Source organism: Dipodomys spectabilis, unplaced genomic scaffold (assembly GCF_019054845.1).
Source record: "Dipodomys spectabilis isolate Male_0828 unplaced genomic scaffold, ASM1905484v1 ptg000089l, whole genome shotgun sequence".
Lineage (NCBI taxonomy): Eukaryota > Metazoa > Chordata > Mammalia > Rodentia > Heteromyidae > Dipodomys > Dipodomys spectabilis.
The window spans coordinates 3,528,520-3,549,682 of NW_024870766.1; the positions used below are offsets into that span (position 1 = coordinate 3,528,520).

Below are 21,163 nucleotides of genomic sequence, written 5' to 3' on the forward strand. Positions count from 1 at the left end.
CGTGACTAGCAAAAAAAAAAAAAAATGTGACTCTAGCAAATTTGAAGACAAATTTGTGACTGAAATGTAGCATCTAGAATGTCCAAAGAGCTACACTCATACTCAGTATTATCTGAAACTGTACCTTTTACTCTTGTTTGTGCTTTCCTACATCCTATTTTTATTATCGTAAGCCATCTGAAATTCTATAGAATAAGACTGCATATGAATAACTGTATACATACAGAAATTATCATAGCATGTTCTTGTCTTAGTGATAATATTTGGCACTTTACCAAACCTTTTGAGACTGTTCATTGAAGCATATTAATGATCAATAAATTTTTGTGATTGCTATATTAACAAAACATGGATGGCATTTTTATAGTTAAATCAATACTGAGTTCTTCTAATGCTTCCAGAAGGGTAGCCTGAAATTTTCTAGCTCTGAACTAGCATTGAAGCTTTATCTTCTATGTTAAGGTAAAAGGCTTGAAAACATACAAAAAACTGTGGAGGGGGCCTTCCAAGAGGCAGCATGGAGACAGCCATCTGTTGTTCTGCTGGATGACCTTGATCTCATAGCTGGACTGCCTACTGGCCCAGAACAAGAGCACAGTCCTGATGCCGTGCAGAGCAAGCGGCTCGCTCATGGTAATACATCTTCCACTGGCTTAAGCATTTTTCTTTTGCCAATCAGCATTAGTGGTTCATGTGGTAAATCTAGTTTTGCCAGAGAATAACACATACGCTGTGTTGTATGTTTCTTTTAAGGCCTTCTGTGGAATTCTGTTGTTCAGTGTTAGCAAAATTGGTAGAGGAAGACCAGTGTGAAAATCCTCAACTTAAGCTGAGCACTGGTGGCTCATGCCTGTAATCCCAGCTATTCAAAGCCAGTCCAGGCAAGAAAGTCCATGAGACTCATCTCCAGTTATCAACCAGAGAACTGGAAGTGGCGCTGTGGCTCAAACTGATAGAGCGTTAGCCTTGAGCAAAAGAGCTTAGAGACAGCACTCAGGCTCTGAATTCAAGCTCCACACTGACAACAACAACAACAAAGTCCTCAAATTCATAGCTAACCTTTTAAGGTCTTTTCATTCTCCTTTATGTTCTAGAAATTGTTTACAGATTTATTCATGCTTTTGTTTATTTAGCAAATGTTTGTCAAATGCTTATGTACAAATCCAGTGTGTCATTGCAGGATAAGAACCACATGTCAAGTGCCCCTTTTGGACCTGGAATTGCTTAGTTCTGTTTTTACAGAAAGTCTCTTGGCTTTGCAGGTCAGGAAGTAGAAACTTAGAGATTAAGTGGAGCAGAGTGACTGGCTAGAAGGTATAGGACATGCAGTACTAGAAGTATAGTACTAGATATAGGAGCATATAACCTGATTTGGGGTAAGCTGATGTAAGGTGTTACCAGGGAAGGCTTTTGGAAAAATTGACAACTGAGCTGAGTTTTGAGGGAAGAAGAGAAATTAGCATGAAACAATTTCATGCTGATCAAGAAGCAAAAGAAATACGGCTACAGGGTAAGGCATAAGAAGCATAAGAAATCATAGTGCATTAGGGAATATTCCATTGATTGGAGCTTGGGATGCAAACAAAGGGTTGGTCAGGGATGAGGCTGGAGGGTTTGGCAGTACTGAACTGTCTTGGGTTCCTGAGTATTGAAATTGACACACAATGTAACCAGAATTGGGGTTATTATTGTCTAGTGTTAATGTCACACTATGAATTCGATAGGACCTATAAAACTAGTGTTAACTACTCTTACACTGAATCCTAAACACCACATCTGCTAGTCTAATGTTAGGGAATGCTGTTGACATAGGCATCAGGACTTGTATATCACTCAGCTTTATTTCAGTTCTGACCTTGATTGGAAGAAGATTATTTGAAAGTGACAGAATCCTGAGCTGTATTTTGCTTCAAAAAACAGAAAACAATCTGGAAATTTGAAACCCTTTAAGACATTCATTTTAAGAAAATCTTTATTATTTACTCACTTTGTAAGATCCAGGACTAGGGAACCTCAGACAACATTGCTCTGAGAATTATTCAGTCTGAATTTACAGAGCCTCCTACATCTCAAACTGGGTCCTCAATGGTAAATGAGTGAGTGAATGAACCTTTAAAACAAAGAAGCTGTTCCATCTTGAAGCTCAATGTTAACTTAGCCTTATTTTTAAGAAGATGTAATTATAAAATTTCATGGTGTTTTTCTTGAGTTCTTACACTATATTACTTGATTTTAGCTTTGAATGATATGATCAAAGAGTTCATTGCCATGGGAAGTTTAGTTGCACTGATGGCCACCAGCCAGTTTCAACACTCTCTGCATCCTTCCCTGGTTTCTGCTCAAGGAACTCATATATTTCAATGTGTCCATCATATTCAACCTCCTACTCAGGTAATACACTACTTCTGAAGATTATTGAAATAAATCCCTCTTTATAGAAATTACTTTTTATTTTATCAATGACATAGTTTCAGACTTACTACTTCTGTGTGGTTTTAAGAATATTTACAAAACAAAATTTGGTGCATATTATGCTAAATGCATAAATTATATAACCATTGGAAGTACTACCATGAACTTTCTAAGGAAATGGTTTTTCTGAATGAAAAGGAATGGTGAAAATATTTAAGCAAACATGGCTTTTTTCTACCAGCACAGTTAGCCTTTAGTCCCCTTTGGAGACTCATGCTTAACATAAGTGTATAGGCAGTGATCTGAAAGAAGTGTGTTCAGGAACTAGCAAGCGTGTTTTAATTCTACACTGAAATTCTCACCTAGTAACTATTGTAAATATTGAGACTAAGCTATTTAGCCAATTTTGAATAAAAAATATTTGCCTGTAATTAAGTAGAACAAAAGTTTGGATATGTAGCTCAGTGGGAGAGTACCTGCCTAGCATGCATGTGGCCCTGGCTTTGATACCCAGCACTGCAGAAAAAAAAAAAAGTAACAGAATGATAATGACATAGTGATATTGATTATTTAATGTGTTTTTAGAAATAAATTTTATAGGAACAAAATAAAAACTCTCAAAGAACTATTAATTAAATGGATGAAGTGGTCATATCAAGTGATTGAACTGGAAGCAAAATGAAAAGTAAGTGATAAAGAACTACAAAAGTGGAACATCAGTGATGGTTATTGGTCACTAGTTAGGAATGTCCCATTCTACCACTGCTACTGTCTTAAAGATCCTTATTGAAGAATCTGCTTTATTGAAAGGCCACGAGACAGGGCTCGGGACATGGCTAAGTGGTAGAATGCCTGCCTAGCAAGCACAAGGCCCTCAATTCAAACTCTAGTACCATCAAAAATAAATAAATAAATATAAATTAAAGGCCACAATACAGACTACAGAAGAGAAACTTCTAAGGATCTAGAATTAAAAGACCAGACTCAAACCAGGTACCAGTGGCTCACACCTAACTGTTCAGGAGACTGAGATCTAGGATTGGAGTTCAAAGACAGCCTGGTCAGATATATCCAAGAAATTTTTATCTCCAAATAACCAACGAAAAGTTAGAAAGTGGTAGAGCACCAGCTTTGAGGAAAAAAGCCAAGCAAGAACACAAAGCCCTAAGATCAAGCCCCAGTACCAATACACAAAGACCAGATGCAGAAGTATATCCTCCATACCTCTAGCACCTTGACTGGTCATGGACAAAAAAAAAAAAAAGTAAATGTTGAAAGCAAAAGCTGAACCCGGCACTGATGTTGAATTTGCTGTTAGCATACAATGTGGAGCTGTAGAGTAACTCTGTGAGTGCTGATATAAAGACAGTGAAAGCATTTGTAGAAACTGGAGAACAATTACCTACCAGAGGAAATCTGACAGAGCAGTAGGCTATCCCATTTAGCCTAGGCATGTAGTTAGTAGCTGTATCATCTAGGTTTGTACAGTACACACAATGACAAAATGCACAGACCATGTTCCTATTGTTAAGTGATGTATGTCTGTACTAAAAATATATAATTGAATAAAATTAATAATTTGAAGTTTGTGTGTTTTCTTTAGGAACAAAGGCGTGAAATTCTGTATAATGTTATAAAAAATAAACTGGGCTGTGATGTAAACAAGTTCACTGATCTTGACCTGCAACATGTCGCTAAAGAAACTGAAGGATTTGTGGCTAGAGATTTTACAGTGCTTGTGGATAGAGCCATACATTCTCATCTCTCTCATCAGCATATATCTACTAAGGAAGGTACATTTCCTGTAAAACCTGAACTTGCAGGCTTGGAGAAATGTAATTGCAGTAGGTCAAGAGTTAGAGCAAGTGTAGTAAAAATTAGAATTAGAATAAATGAAATCATTATATTCAATGTACATTATGTAAAAAATGAACTGTGTAATTTGAGGATAGGGATGAGAGGAAGAGAATAAAGGAAGGGATGGCATTGACCAAAAAGTATTGTACTTATAACTTGATTATGGGATTGTAAGCTCTTTGTACAATACTTAATAACAATTAAAAATGCAAAAAAAGAATTACTTCCATTTTAGTGTTTGTATAAATTGTTAATTAAGTAGAAAATTGACATTTTCAGATAAGATGCTGGCATATTTGGAAAATTCACATATTGAAAGGCATTTATTTCTTTTTAAACAGAATTACTTCTATCAACATTGGACTTCCAAAAGGCTCTCCAAAGATTTATTCCTGCATCTTTGCGAAATGTCAACCTACATAAACCTAGAGACTTGGGCTGGGATAAGATTGGTGGATTACATGAAGTTCGCCAGATACTTATGGATACAGTCCAATTACCAGCCAAGGTATTTTCAAAACAAAACTAACAAACAGCAACAAAAACAAGTACTTGATTCCTGAAGAAACCTTGAGCTGTTGACTTTGGCTTTATGTGTTGGTTTTCCCAATCTGTTAAGCAAATACTTAGTGAGTTACCAAATAAATTTCTAGCACTATTTTAGGTAGTTAACAGATTTTCTATGTTTCAAAGTACTCCTTACCCATTGCAAACTTACAAAGAAACCCAGGTCATATTTACAGTAAATACATTTGAGTAAATAGGTTTTTATGTGAATTTCATAATTCTGTTTTGCTTGATTCACTAGAGGTTACTAAAACAAAATGAACTGTTTTTTGGCATTTGAACAGAAACAGGAATAGTCTAAAAGGTGTAAGTATCCTATAGGTCCACAGGGTGGTACATTAAACCACATTCCCAGACTCTACGTATCAATTCTGGAAAGTCAAGGAGCTGACAAACAGCATAAAGTTTATAGGTAGCTGGCAAGCAAAATGGGGCAGATGTAAATTGCTCTTCAAAAGATCTCAAGGTAGAGTCTAGGATGTAGTAAGTATATCTAGGATATAGTATACAGGTTGTAGAACTGAGAAATGAGGATTCGTGCATGGGCTGAAGGACCCATGCAAACACCTAAGTGGGGAAAAAAAAAACTTGGGTGGCATGTAGCTGGATGGCAACTTCTAGTTGTTGTCAGGACCTGGGGGGCATGTTGAATGCAGCACAGGAATGGGTGCTTGTGTGAGAGAGCATGAGCATGGAGTTTCATCACTCCAAATGCTGGCCTTTGCACCAGACATTACTATCCAGATAGAGGGAGGCCATATGCTTAAGTGCGAGCTTGTAGGCCTCTTTCAGATTAGAGTAGAGATAAAGGTAAGGTTGGAATTGTGTTATAGATAGAACTAAACAGGCATATCTGTAAAGGAGACCAGGGTTCTGTTAAGAGTAGCCTGATGTTTTAGTTTACTTGGATGTTTGGCTCACATTGAAAGATTTTTTTTTTAAATATCTGAGCAGTTAGTGATTCAGCAAGTTACTGATTAGCAGTCTGTTGCTTGTTTACCCTGGAGACTTTTACAAGATTTTACTGTCTGTTGTCATTACAAATGTCTTTTCTATTATTTTTTTATTAATATTTGGATGTACAAAGGTGAACTATATGGTTTACCATCTGTAAACTATTCAAGTGGAAGTATACTTGTTAAAAGACAAGTCTTTTGTTCTTGTTTTATTTCTTATTGTAGTACTATTATCATGCCCTAAAAAAGAAAAAAAAGAAAAGCCATCAAAAAAACAGCTTGGCACTAGTGGTTCCTGTCTGTCGTCCTAACTTCTTGGGAGACTGAGATTAGGAAGATAGTGATTTAAGGCCAGCCCTGGCAGATACTCAAGACCCCTTTTCAAACAATAAGCTGGGTGCAATGGATTGAACCTGTCCTCCTAGCTTTGTGAAAAAGCGGAGATCAAGCCTGGTTCCAGGCCAGCCTGGACAGAAAAGCCTGAATGACTCCTATATCAACAGGAAAACTGGCATAGTGGCATGCACCTGTCATCCCAGCCATGGTGGGAAGCAAAATATAGGAGGATTGTGGTATTATGCACATGCCTAGGCAGAAAGCAAAACTCTACCTAAAAAATAAAAAGTGCCTGCTGGGCACCAGTAGCTCATGCCTGTAATCCTAGCTACTTAGAAGGCTGAGATCTGAGGATTATGGTTCAAAGTCAATCCAGGCAGGAACATCTGTGAGACTCTTATCTCCAGTTAACCACCAGAAAACTGGAAGTGGTACTGTGGCTCAAGTGGTAGAGTGCTAGCCTCGAGCTGAAGAGTGCAGGGACAGCACCCAGACCCAGAGTTCAAGACCCATGACCACAAAAAAAGCCAAAAAGTCCTGGAGGTGTGATTCAGTGGTAGAGCATCTGTGTATCAAGCACAAGACCCTGAATTCAAACCCCAGTACCACCAAAAGCCAAACAAACAAAAGCAGGTTTGGGGTATGCTCAGTTAGAGAGCACTTGACTTGCACAAGTAAGTCTTTAGTTTCCTCAGTAACACACACACACACACACATACACGCAAATAACAACAATAATAATAACAAAAATAAGTAAATAAATGACAACAGGCATATGGAGAGAAATTCTCATGCAGTTTTATACATTTATTATCAATATATTTTTTGGTCCAATGTGGGAAAACAAGTGGTAGTTCTTTTGAGTTAACTGATTATAGTAGGCAGGTTTTTTTATTTTATTTTTATTTATTTATTTTTTTTGTTGGTTGTGGGCGCTGTCCCTCAGCTCTTCAGCTCTTTAGCTCTTAGCTCAAGGCTAGTGCTCTACCACTTGAGCCACAATGCCACTTCTGGCTTTTTCTGCTTATGTGGTGCTGAGGAATTGAACCCAGGGCCTCATGCATGCAAGGCAAGCACTCTACCACGGAGCCACCTTCCCCTCCCCAGTTTTTTTAATTTTAATTTTATTTTTATTATCTTTACATAGTTACACAAAGGGATTTCAACTCAACATATTAGCTTATGAGTATAATCCATTTTGAGTAATATCATTCTTTTCATTATTCTCCCCTGCACAGGGACTTTACTGTTGTGATATTATTAATAAGTAAAGATAGCAGTTATGAACCTCTTGAGTTCTTTTTTCTGTACATTGATCTTTAGCTCTTGCTAGTCATTGCTGGTTAGACTTGAGCTCTTCTTCCTATTTTTAATATTTTTCAGTATCCAGAATTATTTGCAAATTTGCCCATACGACAGAGAACAGGAATATTGTTATATGGTCCCCCTGGCACAGGAAAAACCTTACTAGCTGGGGTGGTTGCACGAGAGAGTGGAATGAATTTTATTAGTATCAAGGTATGTGTGCATTTATCCTTCTTTTTCCTGTGGGTTTTTTTATGTAAAATGTGAATAACATACAATTCGCTTTTTAAAAAATATATAATTCATTTCTTGTGTTTACAAAGCTGTGCAATCAGTCAGGCGCTGGTGGCTCACGCCTGTAATCCTAGCTACTCAGGAGGCTGAGATCTGAGGATTGTGGTTCAAAGCCAGCCTGGGCATGAAAGTCTGTGAGACTCTTATCTCCAAAAAAACCACTAGAAAACCGGAAGTGACGCTGTGGCTCAAGCGGTAGAGCGCTTGCCTTGAGCTGAAGAGCTGAGGGACAGCGCCCAGGCCCAGAGTTCAAGCTCCACAATCGACAAAAAAAAAAAACAAAAGGCTGTGCAGTCAGCACCTCTTATTTTTTCATCTCCTTTCTTCTTCTACCTCTTCCCTGACAATCATGAATTTGTCTTAGGTCTGTGTAGACTTGCCTCTTTTGTATATTTCATGTGAAAGGAATCAGGCAATATGTGACATTTTTGTGTAGCTTCTTTGACTTATTTTAATATTTTCATGCTTTATCTAAGTGGGCTAGTATGTATCAGTACTTCATCCCATTTCATGACTGAATAATATTTGATCACATACCCACACTGTGCTTTGTTTATCTACTCATTGGTAAAGTAGCCAAACATTTGGGTTGTTCCCACCATTTGGCATTTATGAGTAGTGTTACTATAAATATTCATGTACAGACTTTTGTATAGACAAATGTTTTCATTTGCCTTGATATGTAATGACAAGTAGAATTGTTGGGTAGCAGAGTAATTTCCTGTTCATATTTTTGAGACACACCTATTTCTCAGAACTGCACTGTTTTTCATGTGTGGGAGTTCCTAACTCACTGAGTCCTTGTCAATACCATTTATGTTTCTTCACTGTGGGTTAGTCTCATACACAGAAAGCTCATACTAATCCATATGTTAGTTTAAAGCTATAAACAGTGGAATAATGAGGCACCACTCTCTTCTACAGCTTTTACTTCTCATATAAGGCAGATCTTCATGCACTGTGAATAGAATTATGCATACATTATTTTTAAAACATTCAGATTTCTTAAAAAGGGCAAACTATACTTGAAAAAAGAATACGTAGAGGCTGGAGACTATTCTGACACAGGAAGCTGGATTTTTATTGTTCTATTATTTGTGTTCTACTCTACTCGTGTCACACTAGGTCTAAGTTTTTAAAAATGAAAAGCCAGTGTGATAATTAAGGGACATGCCAGCAGATATTATTTTGGGCAATCCCTCTGTGTCTACCAACTGGCATAGCATTGTGATCTGGGAGTCCAGATGGTTCAGATAAAGGCAGAGGAATGATGCACTCTAGGCTTATTCAAAATTGACTTATATATAAGCCTGTTTATTACTTTCTGATTAGACTTTTGCTTACTGTGTTTTATTATTTTTTGTACGCTAAATATATTAGCACCTGACAGTAATAGAGGAACACTAGAACTTTAGTTGTCCTTTTTTTTTTTTTTTTCTGAACCCAGATCATAATTGAGGCTGAATACTACTTCAAAGGTTTCATCAAGTTGCCAGTTTTTTCTGGCGGGTTAAAGTGGAACCAAGCAGGAGTACATTAGAAATGCTCCCACTGATGCCTATGTCTCTCCTGTTTCTAATATTTTGCCTCACTTATCTCTTGCCCCATTTTCTAGTCTTATCATTCTGACTGTATCTGAGGGCATGTGATTAAATGCTCGTATACAGCTAGATGTCTAGGTGGCTGAGTAATAGAAGTTCTTTAACTTGATCACATTTGTGATCCTTTGTAGGTAGTAATTTTTTAAATTTATTTTTAAACTAAAATTAGGGTAGTAATTTTTTATTAGAGATTAGGATCTTCTCAGTTTAACAAGAGATCTCAATTGCCAGGAATCAATGGCTCACACATGTAATCCTAGTTACTCATGGAGCTGAGATCTGAGGGTCACAGTTTGAAGCCAGCCTGGGAAGGAAAGTCTGTGAGACCCTATCTCCAATTAAATACCCAAAAAGCTGGAAGTAGAGCTGTGCCTTGAGCACAAAAGCACAAGAACAGCACCCAGGCCCTTAGTATATACCCCCAGACTAGAGAACTCAATTTAAGGAAACACTACAGATATTATTAATTTTACTTTCTATAATAAGGTTTGTTTTGCAAATTTTTCAGTTGCCTTTCAAGAAAGGCAATATATTCTTCAATTTCCATATAAGTAAGGTTGGTTTCCATAACTGAAGATACTGGTTAAGGTAAGTATGTATCTACATTTATTTTAGAGTCTACAAAAATTTGAGATAATTGGGACTTTGTCCCTTTTTAAAGCATTCATTGCTTCACAAAACAAATGATTGTTCAGCAGTTAGGTGGAAGCAGTGTTTGCCCACTGAGCAATGAGCAAAATTTTGTTTTTGCAGCTTATATTCTACTAGTAGAAAGAGACAGCAAGCAACTAGACACATCTAGTGTGAAAGCTACCCCAGGTGGTGGTGATTACTATGTAGAAAGAAAGTAGAAAAGAGGCATGGGTAACTGGAGCAGGTCATCGATGGCATTGTCAGGCAAATTTTTTTTTTAGAAGACTTGGCATTTTGACAGAGGTCTAAATGAAACAAAACTTGAGATTATCTAGGGGCAAATGTTCCAGGCAGAGGAAATTCCAAAAGTAGGAACTTGTGGTGTGATATTTATTCCAACATACACTACTTTTATTTATTTATTCATTTATTTATTTATTTGGGGTGGTCCGGTTGTGGCGCCTGAACTCTGGGCCTCGGCACTGTCCCTCAGCTCTTCAGCTCAAGGCTAGCACTCTACCACTTGAGCCACAGCGCCACTTCCGGCTTTTTTCTTTTTGCTTATGTGGTGCTGAGGAATTGAACCCAGGGCTTCATGCATGCAAGGCAAGCGCTCTACCACTGAGCCACCTTCCCAGCCCCAACTACTTTAATATATATGTAAATATATATTTTGAAGAGACATATACTTAAAATATATTTCTCTGATATATATTAAAACTTTCTATGTTTCATTTCAACTTAATAAAAAAAACAAGGTTTTACTTTATCTCAACTCTTAACTTTATTTTATTTAATAGGGTCCTGAGTTACTCAGCAAATATATTGGAGCCAGTGAGCAAGCTGTTCGGGATATTTTCATTAGGTTGGTTCTTTATGAATATTTTTAAGCAATTGACTCCATTATTATTTACCAATAAGTGCCTTAAAGAACATATTCCGATATATATAGGCATTATTAATAAACTAAAGGATAAGATTTCTCTGTTTTACCAAATACTACTTAAATATAAATATTTCCAGTATTAAATTTTGGAGATTATTTCTGTTGTATTAATAATGAAGTTTTTTCTAATGGAATAATGACTGGACATAGTGCTTTGTACATGCAATCTCAGCTACTTGGGGAGGTAGAGATTGCGATGCTTGCATTTCCATGCCAATCCAGGCAAAAAGTTAATAAGGACTGCCTCTCCTCCCCCTTCCCTACCTCATCTCATCCAAAAAGATGGCTACATGCTTGTCACACACATTATTCAGGAGCCCTGAGTAGGAGGATCCATGGCCATGTTGGCCCAGGTAAAAACACAAAACTCTATCTGAAAAATAAAGCATAAAGAGCCAGAGGAGGCATGGCCATCTAGCAAGAACGAGGCCCTAAATTCAAACCTCAATACACACAAGAAAGCAGAATCTTAAATGGTTATTCAAATACATTTCAGATTCAATTCTTATTATTTTTAGTTTTGTCTTTTTTGATACAGTGTCTTGCTTTCTAGCCTGCTGGCCTGAAACTTCCTATGTAGCTTCTGCTGTCCTCGAACTAATAATCCTTTTGCTTCAGCCTTCTGAGTATATGAAGCAAATAATTATTTCTGACATGTCTCTTACATTTCTAAATTCTAAGTTCCTTTTCCCTCAGTTCTGAATTTGTCTGTTATACATCAAGATTTATATATGGCCAATTTAATTAAAATAGTGTTATTATTGTTGATTATGCATAAAATTTATGTGAGTAAAGAAAATAATATTTAAAGGTAAACATAGTTGCTCATTTATTTTGAAGTATACAGTTAGGAGGACAAATATTATATGCTTAAACAATTTTTTAAAAAATAGTAAAATCAACATGTATCCACTACCCAACTTAAGACTAGAACATTACCAGGAAAATGGCTTACTAGAAATAAATACCACCACTACATTATTGATAAAAAGTCTCAACTAATCAAGAAGATTATGTGATTCTAAAGTTATTTGTATCTAATAATGCAGCTTCAGAATACTTAAGACTGATGAAAAATGGACAGATCTACCTTTCATAATAGGAGACTTCAGCATTTCTTGGTAATTGTTGGATTGAAACAATAAAATCATAAGAGGATATTTGAGCAATGTAATCAATTTGAATAGTTTGATGAGCATTTTAGAACATGCACCCAACAACTGGAGAATGTATTCTTTTCAAGCCCACTTAAGCATTTAAAAAAATGAGCTACTCATGAGACCAATAGGTTTCAAAGAAACAATATCGTATAGACTATTCTCTAACAACACAGTTTAATTAAATAATAAAACTTTTGCTTTGTTGGTGATATTGGTGATTGAACTAAAGGCCTTACATTTGCTATTTCGGAGGTTAAGTTTGGGAGGTTTGAGGCCAGTCTGGGCAGAAAAGTTCAGGAAGCCCCTTCCAAATGACTGGACACAGTGGCTTGAACCTTGGTTTACTGTGAAGATGAGAAAAAAAAATACCTGTGTTTGTATGTATATGTTTGTAAGTGTTTATACATGAAATTAGTTTGCAAGCTTTTAAGCCCTATTCAAATGGCAATGTTTGCTTTTCTCAGAGCACAGGCGGCGAAGCCCTGTATTCTTTTCTTTGATGAATTTGAATCCATTGCCCCTCGAAGAGGTCATGACAATACAGGTGTTACTGACCGAGTGGTTAACCAGTTACTGACTCAGTTGGATGGAGTAGAAGGCTTACAGGGTAATCAGCATAAATGCACAAATATACTGTCATAACAAGATTTTTCTACATTATAGTTTTTTTTCAAGTGTTGTTTTTTTCCTCCCTTAGGTGTTTATGTGTTGGCTGCCACTAGTCGCCCTGACTTGATTGACCCTGCCCTGCTTAGGCCTGGTCGACTAGATAAATGTGTATACTGTCCTCCTCCTGATCAGGTGACAATTTCATATTTAGAGTCCAAAATCCAGCAAATGCTACACTCTTTCCTTGTGAACTTTCCTTCTGCCAGGTGATAGCAATTATCCTTAGAAGACTAGCTTTCTTAGGCAAGGGCTTTAGTCACTGTGTGCCCAAAGGGTAAACAGATTCTGAGTTAGATGGTAAGTTTTTTCTTTGGCCTGGTCATTTTCCTGCAAATCTAAACACTTCTTAACCTTGCAGTGTTCACCAATTGGAAAAAAAAAAAAAGGCAAGAAACCTAAAGTGTTAAATGTCATCTTCTCTGTATTCAAGATCACACACCCCATTATTCTGTTAAAAAAAAAAAATCAAACAAAACAAAGCATGGATACAGAATCAAGCATATATAAATAGTAAGAATGTGATCAAGTTAGAATCACAGTGATAAGGTTTTAAAAAAAAAAACTTGTAGTTATGTGTTAACCAAATCTTGTTCTCAAATTTAAGAATTAATGGAAGAACACATAAACAAATGGTCAAAGGTATAAAATATCAGAATATGGCACATGTAGCAACTATTTACATTATTTAAATTGTTGTTTATTGGAACACTTACTCAAATCTAGAAAATAACTAGTCTGAGTAAGACAGTGATTTACACTAAAACAGTTACCTGTTAATTTCACTGATTTTCTAACCTATGTCCATTCCATTAGGGAAAAGATTCCAAGGAAAATAAATAGACTTTTAGTATGGTTTTCCACTTACTTGTAAAACTTTTTTTTTTTTTTTGGGTCCGGTCGTAGGGCCTGAACTCTGGGCCTGGGCGCTGTCCCTCAGCTCTTCAGCTCAAGGCTAGTGCTCTACCACTTGAGCACAGCGCCACTTCTGGCATTTTTTCTTTTTGCTTATGTAGTGCTAAGGAATTGAACCCAGGGCCTCAGGCATGCAAGGCAAGCCCTCTACCACTGAGCCACCTTCCCAGCCCTTACTTGTAAAACTTTTTAGATAAGTAAAGTTAATTTATTTTTAACCTTTGGCAATACTTTTTTAATAAAATTAATTCATAAAATTTTATTTTTTATTTGTTAAATCAATTCACTTTTCTTCCTTCAGGTATCGCGCCTGGAAATTTTAAACGTTCTCAGTGACTCTCTGCCTCTGGCAGATGATGTGGACCTTCAGCATGTTGCGTCAGTCACCACCTCCTTTACCGGGGCTGATCTGAAAGCCCTGCTGTACAATGCCCAGTTGGAGGCTTTGCAGGGAAGGCTGCTCACCAGCGCGCTCCAGGTGAGTGGTGTGAAAGAACAGGTGAGCCTCGAGAACCTGAGATCTGAGGATCACAGTTTGAAGCCAACCCAGGCAGAAATAAATTGTGAGAATTTTATCTCCGGTCAACTACCAAAAGCTGGAAGTGAAGCTCTGGCTCAAGTAGTAGAATACCAGCTTTGAACAGAAAAATTGAAGAAACAGCTGCTAGGCCCAGAATTTAAGCCCTAGTACTGGCACCAAAAACAAAACTCAGTCCAGTGTCAGACTTTCAACTGTGAAATATATTAGTTTTAGCAACTTTGATAAAACTTCATAGAAATTTAAATGTTCCTTTGGTTAAATGTTCCATAATTGGGTTGTGGGTTTGTTATCCATTTCTTTAACATTACCTCAATATGTGCAAAAATATGTTGGCCTTGGGAAGGATATTATTTAATCTGAAATATGAATTCATATGAACAGAAAAATAATTGAGGTTTTTCTACTTGTTTTGTATTGAAAAAGAAAAATCAAAGCACTAGTTGCTCACAACTGTAATCCTAGCTACTCAGAAAGCTGAGATCTGAGGATTACAGTTCCAAGCCAGCTGGGGCAAGAAAGTCCATGAGACTCCTATCTCCTATAGACTATCAAAAAAGCCAGAAGTAGAACTATGGCTCAAATGGTAGAGCACTAACCCCAGGACTGGCCAAAAAAAAAAGTCAGTCAAAATAGTTGAATTTGAATGTGAAATAGGCCAGCTGACCTGTAGGACGCCATCTTGGTTGTTCTTCCAAGATGTGGATTGCTATGCAATCATGGATCTTTCCTCACTCATTCTCATCTATGTTTTCCTTTATTTCTCTTCTACTTTCTGTATCTCAGCCCTAGCATCAACCTTTCCTTTAAGGATATTCTGTGTTTTTTGGTCTAATTTTGTTTTTTGCCGTATCATAGACTATGTCATATATTTTCTAGGATTTTTCCCTGCATCTTTTCCTCTCATTTTTGGAGATTTTTGGTGGGCCTAAAGATCTTAAATCTGAAAAGTCTTGAGTTTTTGCTGCTTACTTTATCCAGTGATTATTTTTGTTCTGGTGTCTGGGGGATTTTTTTTTTTTTTTGAGGTTTCTTTTGTTTGTTTTATTTGTAGTGCTGAAATTTAACCCAATGTCTGGCACATGCTAGGCAAGTGCCCTACCACTGAGCTACATCTCCATCCCTGAAATATTTTAATTCTTCTAATGATAGAGTGCTTTAGAAATATATATTTCTAAGTATGTGTATACCTTATATCATGGTTGCTTTATCATTTGGAGGAGAATATATAAGTGGAAAGGCAAAGACAAAACCCAGAGATGTGAGTTCTAGCTTTGTCACAGACTTTTTAGCAAGATGGTTGGTAAGTTATCCACACGTTCCATCTTGTCTTTTTTTTTTTTTTTTTTATCAGTTGTGGGGCTTGAACTTGAGGCCTGGGCACTGTCCCTGAGTTCTTCAGCTCAAGTGCTCTACTACTTGAGCCACAGTGCCACTTCCGGTTTCCTGGTGGTTTATTGGAGATAAGAGTTTCACAAACTTTCCTTACCGGGCTGGCTTTGAATCACAATCCTCAGATCTCAGCCTTCTAAGTAGCTAGTATTACAGGCATGAGCTATCAGTGCCCAGTGTCTTTTCTTATTTTAATAATTAAAATTTTACTTATGTGCCTCACTTGCATGCCATTAGAGAAATAATAGGAGCATGCTAAAAAAAATTCTGGGCTAGGAATGTGGCTTAGTGGCAGAACGCTTGCCTAGGACGCATGAAGCCCTGAGTTTGATTCCTCTGTACCACATAAACAGAAAAAGCTGGAAGTGGCACTGTGGCTCAAGTAGTAGAGAGCTAGCCTTGAGCAAAAGAAGCTCAGGGACATTGCCCAGGCCCTGAGTTCAAGCCCCAGGACTGACAAAAAAAAAAAATTACTGAAGTCTTCTTATATGGCTCTGTTTGTAGGCTGTTTATGTTATTAAATTCTGAGTTGTGAACTACTTAAGTCTTACAACTGCTTCTCCTTTTGTGTGTTTTAGGATCGAAGTTCCAGTTCTGATAGTGACTTAAGTCTCTCTTCAATGGTCTTTCTTAACCACAGCAGTGGTTCTGATGACTCTGCTGGAGATGGCGAGTGTGGCTTAGATCAGTCCCTTGTTTCTCTAGAAATGTCTGAGATACTTCCAGATGAATCAAAATTCAATATGTATCGGCTATACTTTGGAAGCTCTTATGAGTCAGAACTTGGAAACGGAACGTCTTCTGATCTGGTACCTAGCATATTCATTACTACACAATCCAGAACTAGATCTAGATAGCATCGAGCAGTGTGTCTCCTTACCACTTCCACATATTCTTCCCTCTTGGATATTGGTCTTGTGTTTTTTAATGCCGCTAATTAGTTATTTTAGCCTTTCAAACAGGGATGAAAAAAGGGAATAAAAGTAGCCAGTGAGTGTGCTTACCCTTTTACTTGCTTTTAGGCTCCTCCATAGTGCGGGATCCATTCCATAGTTAACCACAATAGTTGAGGACAATGAGAAATTTGACAAGATTATGTCAACAATTCTTTTTTTTTTCTTTTTTCTTTATTTTGCCGGTCATGGGGCTTGAACTCTGGGCTTGGGCGCTGTCCCTATGCTCTTCGGCTCAAGGCGAGCGCTCTACCACTTGAGCCACAGCGCCACTTCCGGTTTTCTAGTGGTTAATTGGAGATAAGAGTCTCACAGACTTTCCTGTCCAGGCTGGCTTTGAACCGTGATCCTCAGATCTCAGCCTCCTGAGTAGCTAGGATCACAGGCGTGAGCCACCAGCACCCAGCTTATGTCAACAATTCTTGACCACAAAATTGGAATATAAAGGCAGTAAAAATAGTAATTTATCAAGAAAGAAATATCCACATGAAATTAGGGCCCTATCATTGGTTTTTCTACTTAAATAGTATTCAACATGTATTTCTCCCAACCCACCCACCCTCAGCAAGGGCTCACAGTTATTTTTTTTGAAACACAGAACATTTAACCTATATTTAGTTATTTTGTTACATGTGTGTTATTAATTCAGATTCTAAACTATGAAACTTACCTATTTTGATTCTGAAGAATAATTAGTATTGCTTTAACCATCTTTAATTTTGAGCTCTATCTCCTAATTTCTTTCTAGAAATAAATGTTCTAAAAACCTTCCTATAAGTATTTCCAAAAACTAAGAATAAGACTTATTTGGAACGTAGCCTGTCCATTAATTTATGGGCAGCCTCTGTAACAGCATGGAAAGAGGTGAGGCTCAAGCAGGAAGCACTGAGTTCAAAGCCCCAAGTACCACCAAAAAAAAAAAAAGCAAAGAAAGAAAAACTCCTCTGTTAGGCAGTTTTCACCATAGATTAACAAAATGAACCTTGGTTTGTAGAAAACTGACATCTTATAAACTTTGCTTAATTTCAGTAAACTAAAATTTGAACTTAAATGTATGTTAAAAGTTTGTCTCTCCCTCTTTGGCCCCTCTCCCTTGTTCTTTCTCCCTTCTTTCCTATTTCTGTACCTAACATGCAGAGCTCACAGTGTCTCTCTGCACCAAGCTCCATGACTCAGGATTTGCCTGGATTTCCTGGGAAAGACCACTTGTTTTCACAACCTCCAGTGTTCAGGACAGCTTCACAAGAAGGTTGCCAAGAACTTACGCAAGAACAAAGAGATCAACTGAGAGCAGAAATCAGTATTATTAAAGGAAGATATCGGAACCAAAGTGGAGTATGACTGCTTTCCTTCTCAATATAATTGTGGAGGGTTTTTTAATGTATTTGTTTTGTTTTTCTCTTTCTGTTCTTTTCTCTCCTCTTCTTATCTGCCTGTAAAGTAGAAATTGGGAGGGCTGAAGTTCCAGGCTAGCCCGAGCTAAACGTTAGGAAGAACCTCTCATTCAATGAATTTGCCATGATGGTACCTCCCATATACCTATAACCCCAGGTATATGGCAGGCATAGATAGGATTATATTCCAAAGGTAGTCCTGGGTAAAAATATAAGAATTATTTAAAAATAACCAAAGTAAAAGGGCTGAGGGTGTGGTTCTACTGGCAGAGCACCTGCCTAGCAAATGTGAGGCATTGGGTTCAAACCTCAGTATCACCAAAAAAGAAAACGGATTTTTAAAAATTGTCTTTCCAGTTTATATGTGTATTTATTTCTTTTATTTGCATGTAAGCTATATTTATAAACAAGGTGTTGAAACATTGATTCAAAAAGTTATGAATTTCTTTGCTTTCAAACAATTATTTTATAAGAAAGGGAAGGTATGCAACCTATAAAAACTGACAAAAAATAAATGATACTGGGACTGACACTTTTTTCCTCCCACTCCTAAGCTAACTAACTTTCTGTTTGTGTTTAAGGAGGATGAACCGCTTAGCCAACCAGGACCAATGAAAGCCAGTCTCACTATTAGCCAATCCCACTTAATGACTGCATTCAGCCACACAAGACCATCCATTAGTGAGGATGACTGGAAGAACTTTGCTGAGCTGTAAGTAATCACTTCTCAAAATGTAGCTGCTATTGCAGGTGGAAGTATTGTTCACTTCTACTCGGGAAGTCTGTCCTTAAAATCAAAGATGACACTTTTAAAGCTGGTGCTGGTGGCTCACGCCTGTAATAATAGCTACTCATGAGGCTGAGATCTGAGGATCATGGTTTGAAGTCAGTCTGTGCAGCAGACTCCAGTTAACTAGCAAAACTCAGAAGTGGAGCTGTGGCTCAATTGGAGGGCACCAGCCCTGAGTGAAAAAGCTAAGGGAAAGCAACCAGGCCCTGAGTTCAAGCTCCAATATAACAGCACACATGCATGCACACACACACAACAATAACAAGTAATTTAAAAAAAAAAAATGTATGTGGTACCAAGGAATCGAACCCAGAACCTCATGCATGCTAGACAGGCATTCTACCACTAAGCCACATTCCCAGCCCACAACAACTAATTTAAAACTAGGATTGTAAGCTGGGCATCGGTGGCTCATGCCTGTAATTCTAGCTACTCAGGAGGCTGAGATCTGAGGATTGTGGTTCAAAGCCAGCCTGGGCTCTCCAGTTAACCATCAGAAAACCGATGTGGTGCTGTGGCTTTAGCCTTGAGCAAAAAAGCTCAGGAAACAGTGCCCATACCCTGAATTCAAACCTGATGACTACCAAAAAAACTAAGATTGTAGCTCAGTGGTAGTGCACTTGCCTAACATGCATGAGGCCTTGGGTGTCATCTCCAGGAAAACTCTCTCTCTCTCTCTCTCTCTCTCTCTCCCTTTCTCTCCCTCCACACACACACACCCTCTCTTTCTACATATATATATTATATATATATAATATATACACACACACACATAAATGTAAGTAGATCTGCACTTACACAACCAGAACAAGGGAGTATAGACATCAAAACTGAATTTTCATTAACCAATTTGATTATATTTGAATTATTTATAAGGAACTATGACTTAATTTTAGAAACTGTGGAGAAATAGGAAAATTAAAAGTTCTTGAATCATTCTAATTATGTGATTGACATTTATGAAAAATATATAGTTTGGCTTTCAAAGTAATTTTTATTTTACCAATCTCAAGAATATTTGTTGTATTTTTTTTTTTTACTTTTTGGCTGTATTTAGTATATACAACTCATATGTGTTGATGTTTTTCTTACTGTAATAAGAACACTTCTCGTTTTGCTACTTAGCTGCCCTTCTCTGGCTGTCCATGTTATTTTAGACTCTTGTCATTGGCAGTTCTACGAGCCTCTGAGCTGAGACCCACAGACCAACTACCTTTTTCTATGAGTTAGTCAATGTAATTCAAGAAGCATTTATTCCTGAACTCTCAATAAAGAATCAACTTTCTTATTTAACTTTTTTAGCACTCAGAGAAAGGGTGTGTGTGTATGTGTGTGTGTGTATGTGTACATCAGTAATAAGTACCTACCATAGAAAAGCCATAAAATAAAAATAAGAAGGAAACAGAAATTTCCCTTTATCTCACTTTTATAATTTTTTCTTATTTAAATAAGATCTTCACATACTGCCATTTGGCTTTTCCATCCTAGCCATCCCATACTGAACATCATCTTATCCTTTAAGTAACTGCTACTTTCTTAATGTGGCTGTGCCACACTGTCCAATGTGACACTTGAATTGTTTCTACAGTAGTTTGTGGTTTTTACATTCTTGAACAGATGTTCTATTTACATACACCATTCGTTGTCATTTGGATAGACATAGAATCGTTGCCTTTCAAGTTGACATTTTTTTAATGCTTTCAAAATATGTTGCCAAATTGCCTTCCAGAAATCCTGGGCAGCTGTTTCTACAGCACATGTGAGAGCCAAGAGAGCCTCTCTTGGCCCTGGCCTGTTGAACCTCGGCCAATTCCATTACAGAACATTTGTACCTTATTTCATAATTTCCTTGATTAAACTTGATTTAAAACTGTGGAAGTTGTAACTTTTATATTATCCATTGCCATTTGTATTGTATTTTTTTCTAACTTGTCTCTTCATTCCTTTTTTTGTTAAAGTGCAACTTTGAAAAAGAAATTTTTAATTTCTGTTACCTTTTTTTTATAGTTTGTTATTTCTCTTTCACTTCTTAAAATGATGTTCGCAAATAATCCATGATGTTTCTTTTGCAGTTAATAAATATTATCTCTCTATTTTTTAAGGTATGAAAGCTTTCAAAACCCAAAGAAGAGAAAAAATCAAAGTGGATCAATGTTGCGGCCTGGACAGAAAGTAACATTAGCATAAGACACATTTCTGGTTTTCTGTGTTTGTGGCTTTCCCCAACATTTTAACAGTGAAAGTGGTGTAAATTTCTTTTTAATTTAATAAATTTACTTAATCTATAAAATCACACATAAATGCTGTGATGATACAATGATCAGGATTACTTTGAGATTAAAAAAATACAATAAACAGATATTTATAACAGATTATGTATCTTATTTCCTATAAATATTAAAGTCTTAATGAAATAGTATTGGTCAAGTGGTAGAACTAATTTATTTT

The 21,163-nt window shown here is 37.0% G+C and overlaps 1 protein-coding gene across 2 annotated transcripts in view; it reads left to right on the forward strand.

Moving 5' to 3' along the window:
• Nucleotides 1–21,085, forward strand: part of Pex1 (peroxisomal biogenesis factor 1) — a 38,061-nt gene extending 16,976 nt beyond the window's left edge. The window contains exons 12-24 of one of the 2 annotated variants that reach the window (XM_042684711.1): nt 463–633; nt 2,237–2,391; nt 4,016–4,205; nt 4,611–4,777; nt 7,512–7,646; nt 10,762–10,826; nt 12,532–12,674; nt 12,765–12,868; nt 13,950–14,126; nt 16,157–16,387; nt 17,669–17,866; nt 18,507–18,637; nt 20,818–21,085. In XM_042684711.1, the coding sequence (XP_042540645.1) occupies nt 463–633; nt 2,237–2,391; nt 4,016–4,205; nt 4,611–4,777; nt 7,512–7,646; nt 10,762–10,826; nt 12,532–12,674; nt 12,765–12,868; nt 13,950–14,126; nt 16,157–16,387; nt 17,669–17,866; nt 18,507–18,637; nt 20,818–20,902 (1,952 nt within the window). In that variant the 3' untranslated portion in view covers nt 20,903–21,085. The remainder of the gene's footprint in view (nt 1–462; nt 634–2,236; nt 2,392–4,015; nt 4,206–4,610; nt 4,778–7,511; nt 7,647–10,761; nt 10,827–12,531; nt 12,675–12,764; nt 12,869–13,949; nt 14,127–16,156; nt 16,388–17,668; nt 17,867–18,506; nt 18,638–20,817) is intronic. The other variant, XM_042684712.1, reaches the window with a different exon arrangement.
• The last annotated feature ends 78 nt before the right edge of the window (nt 21,086–21,163 follow it).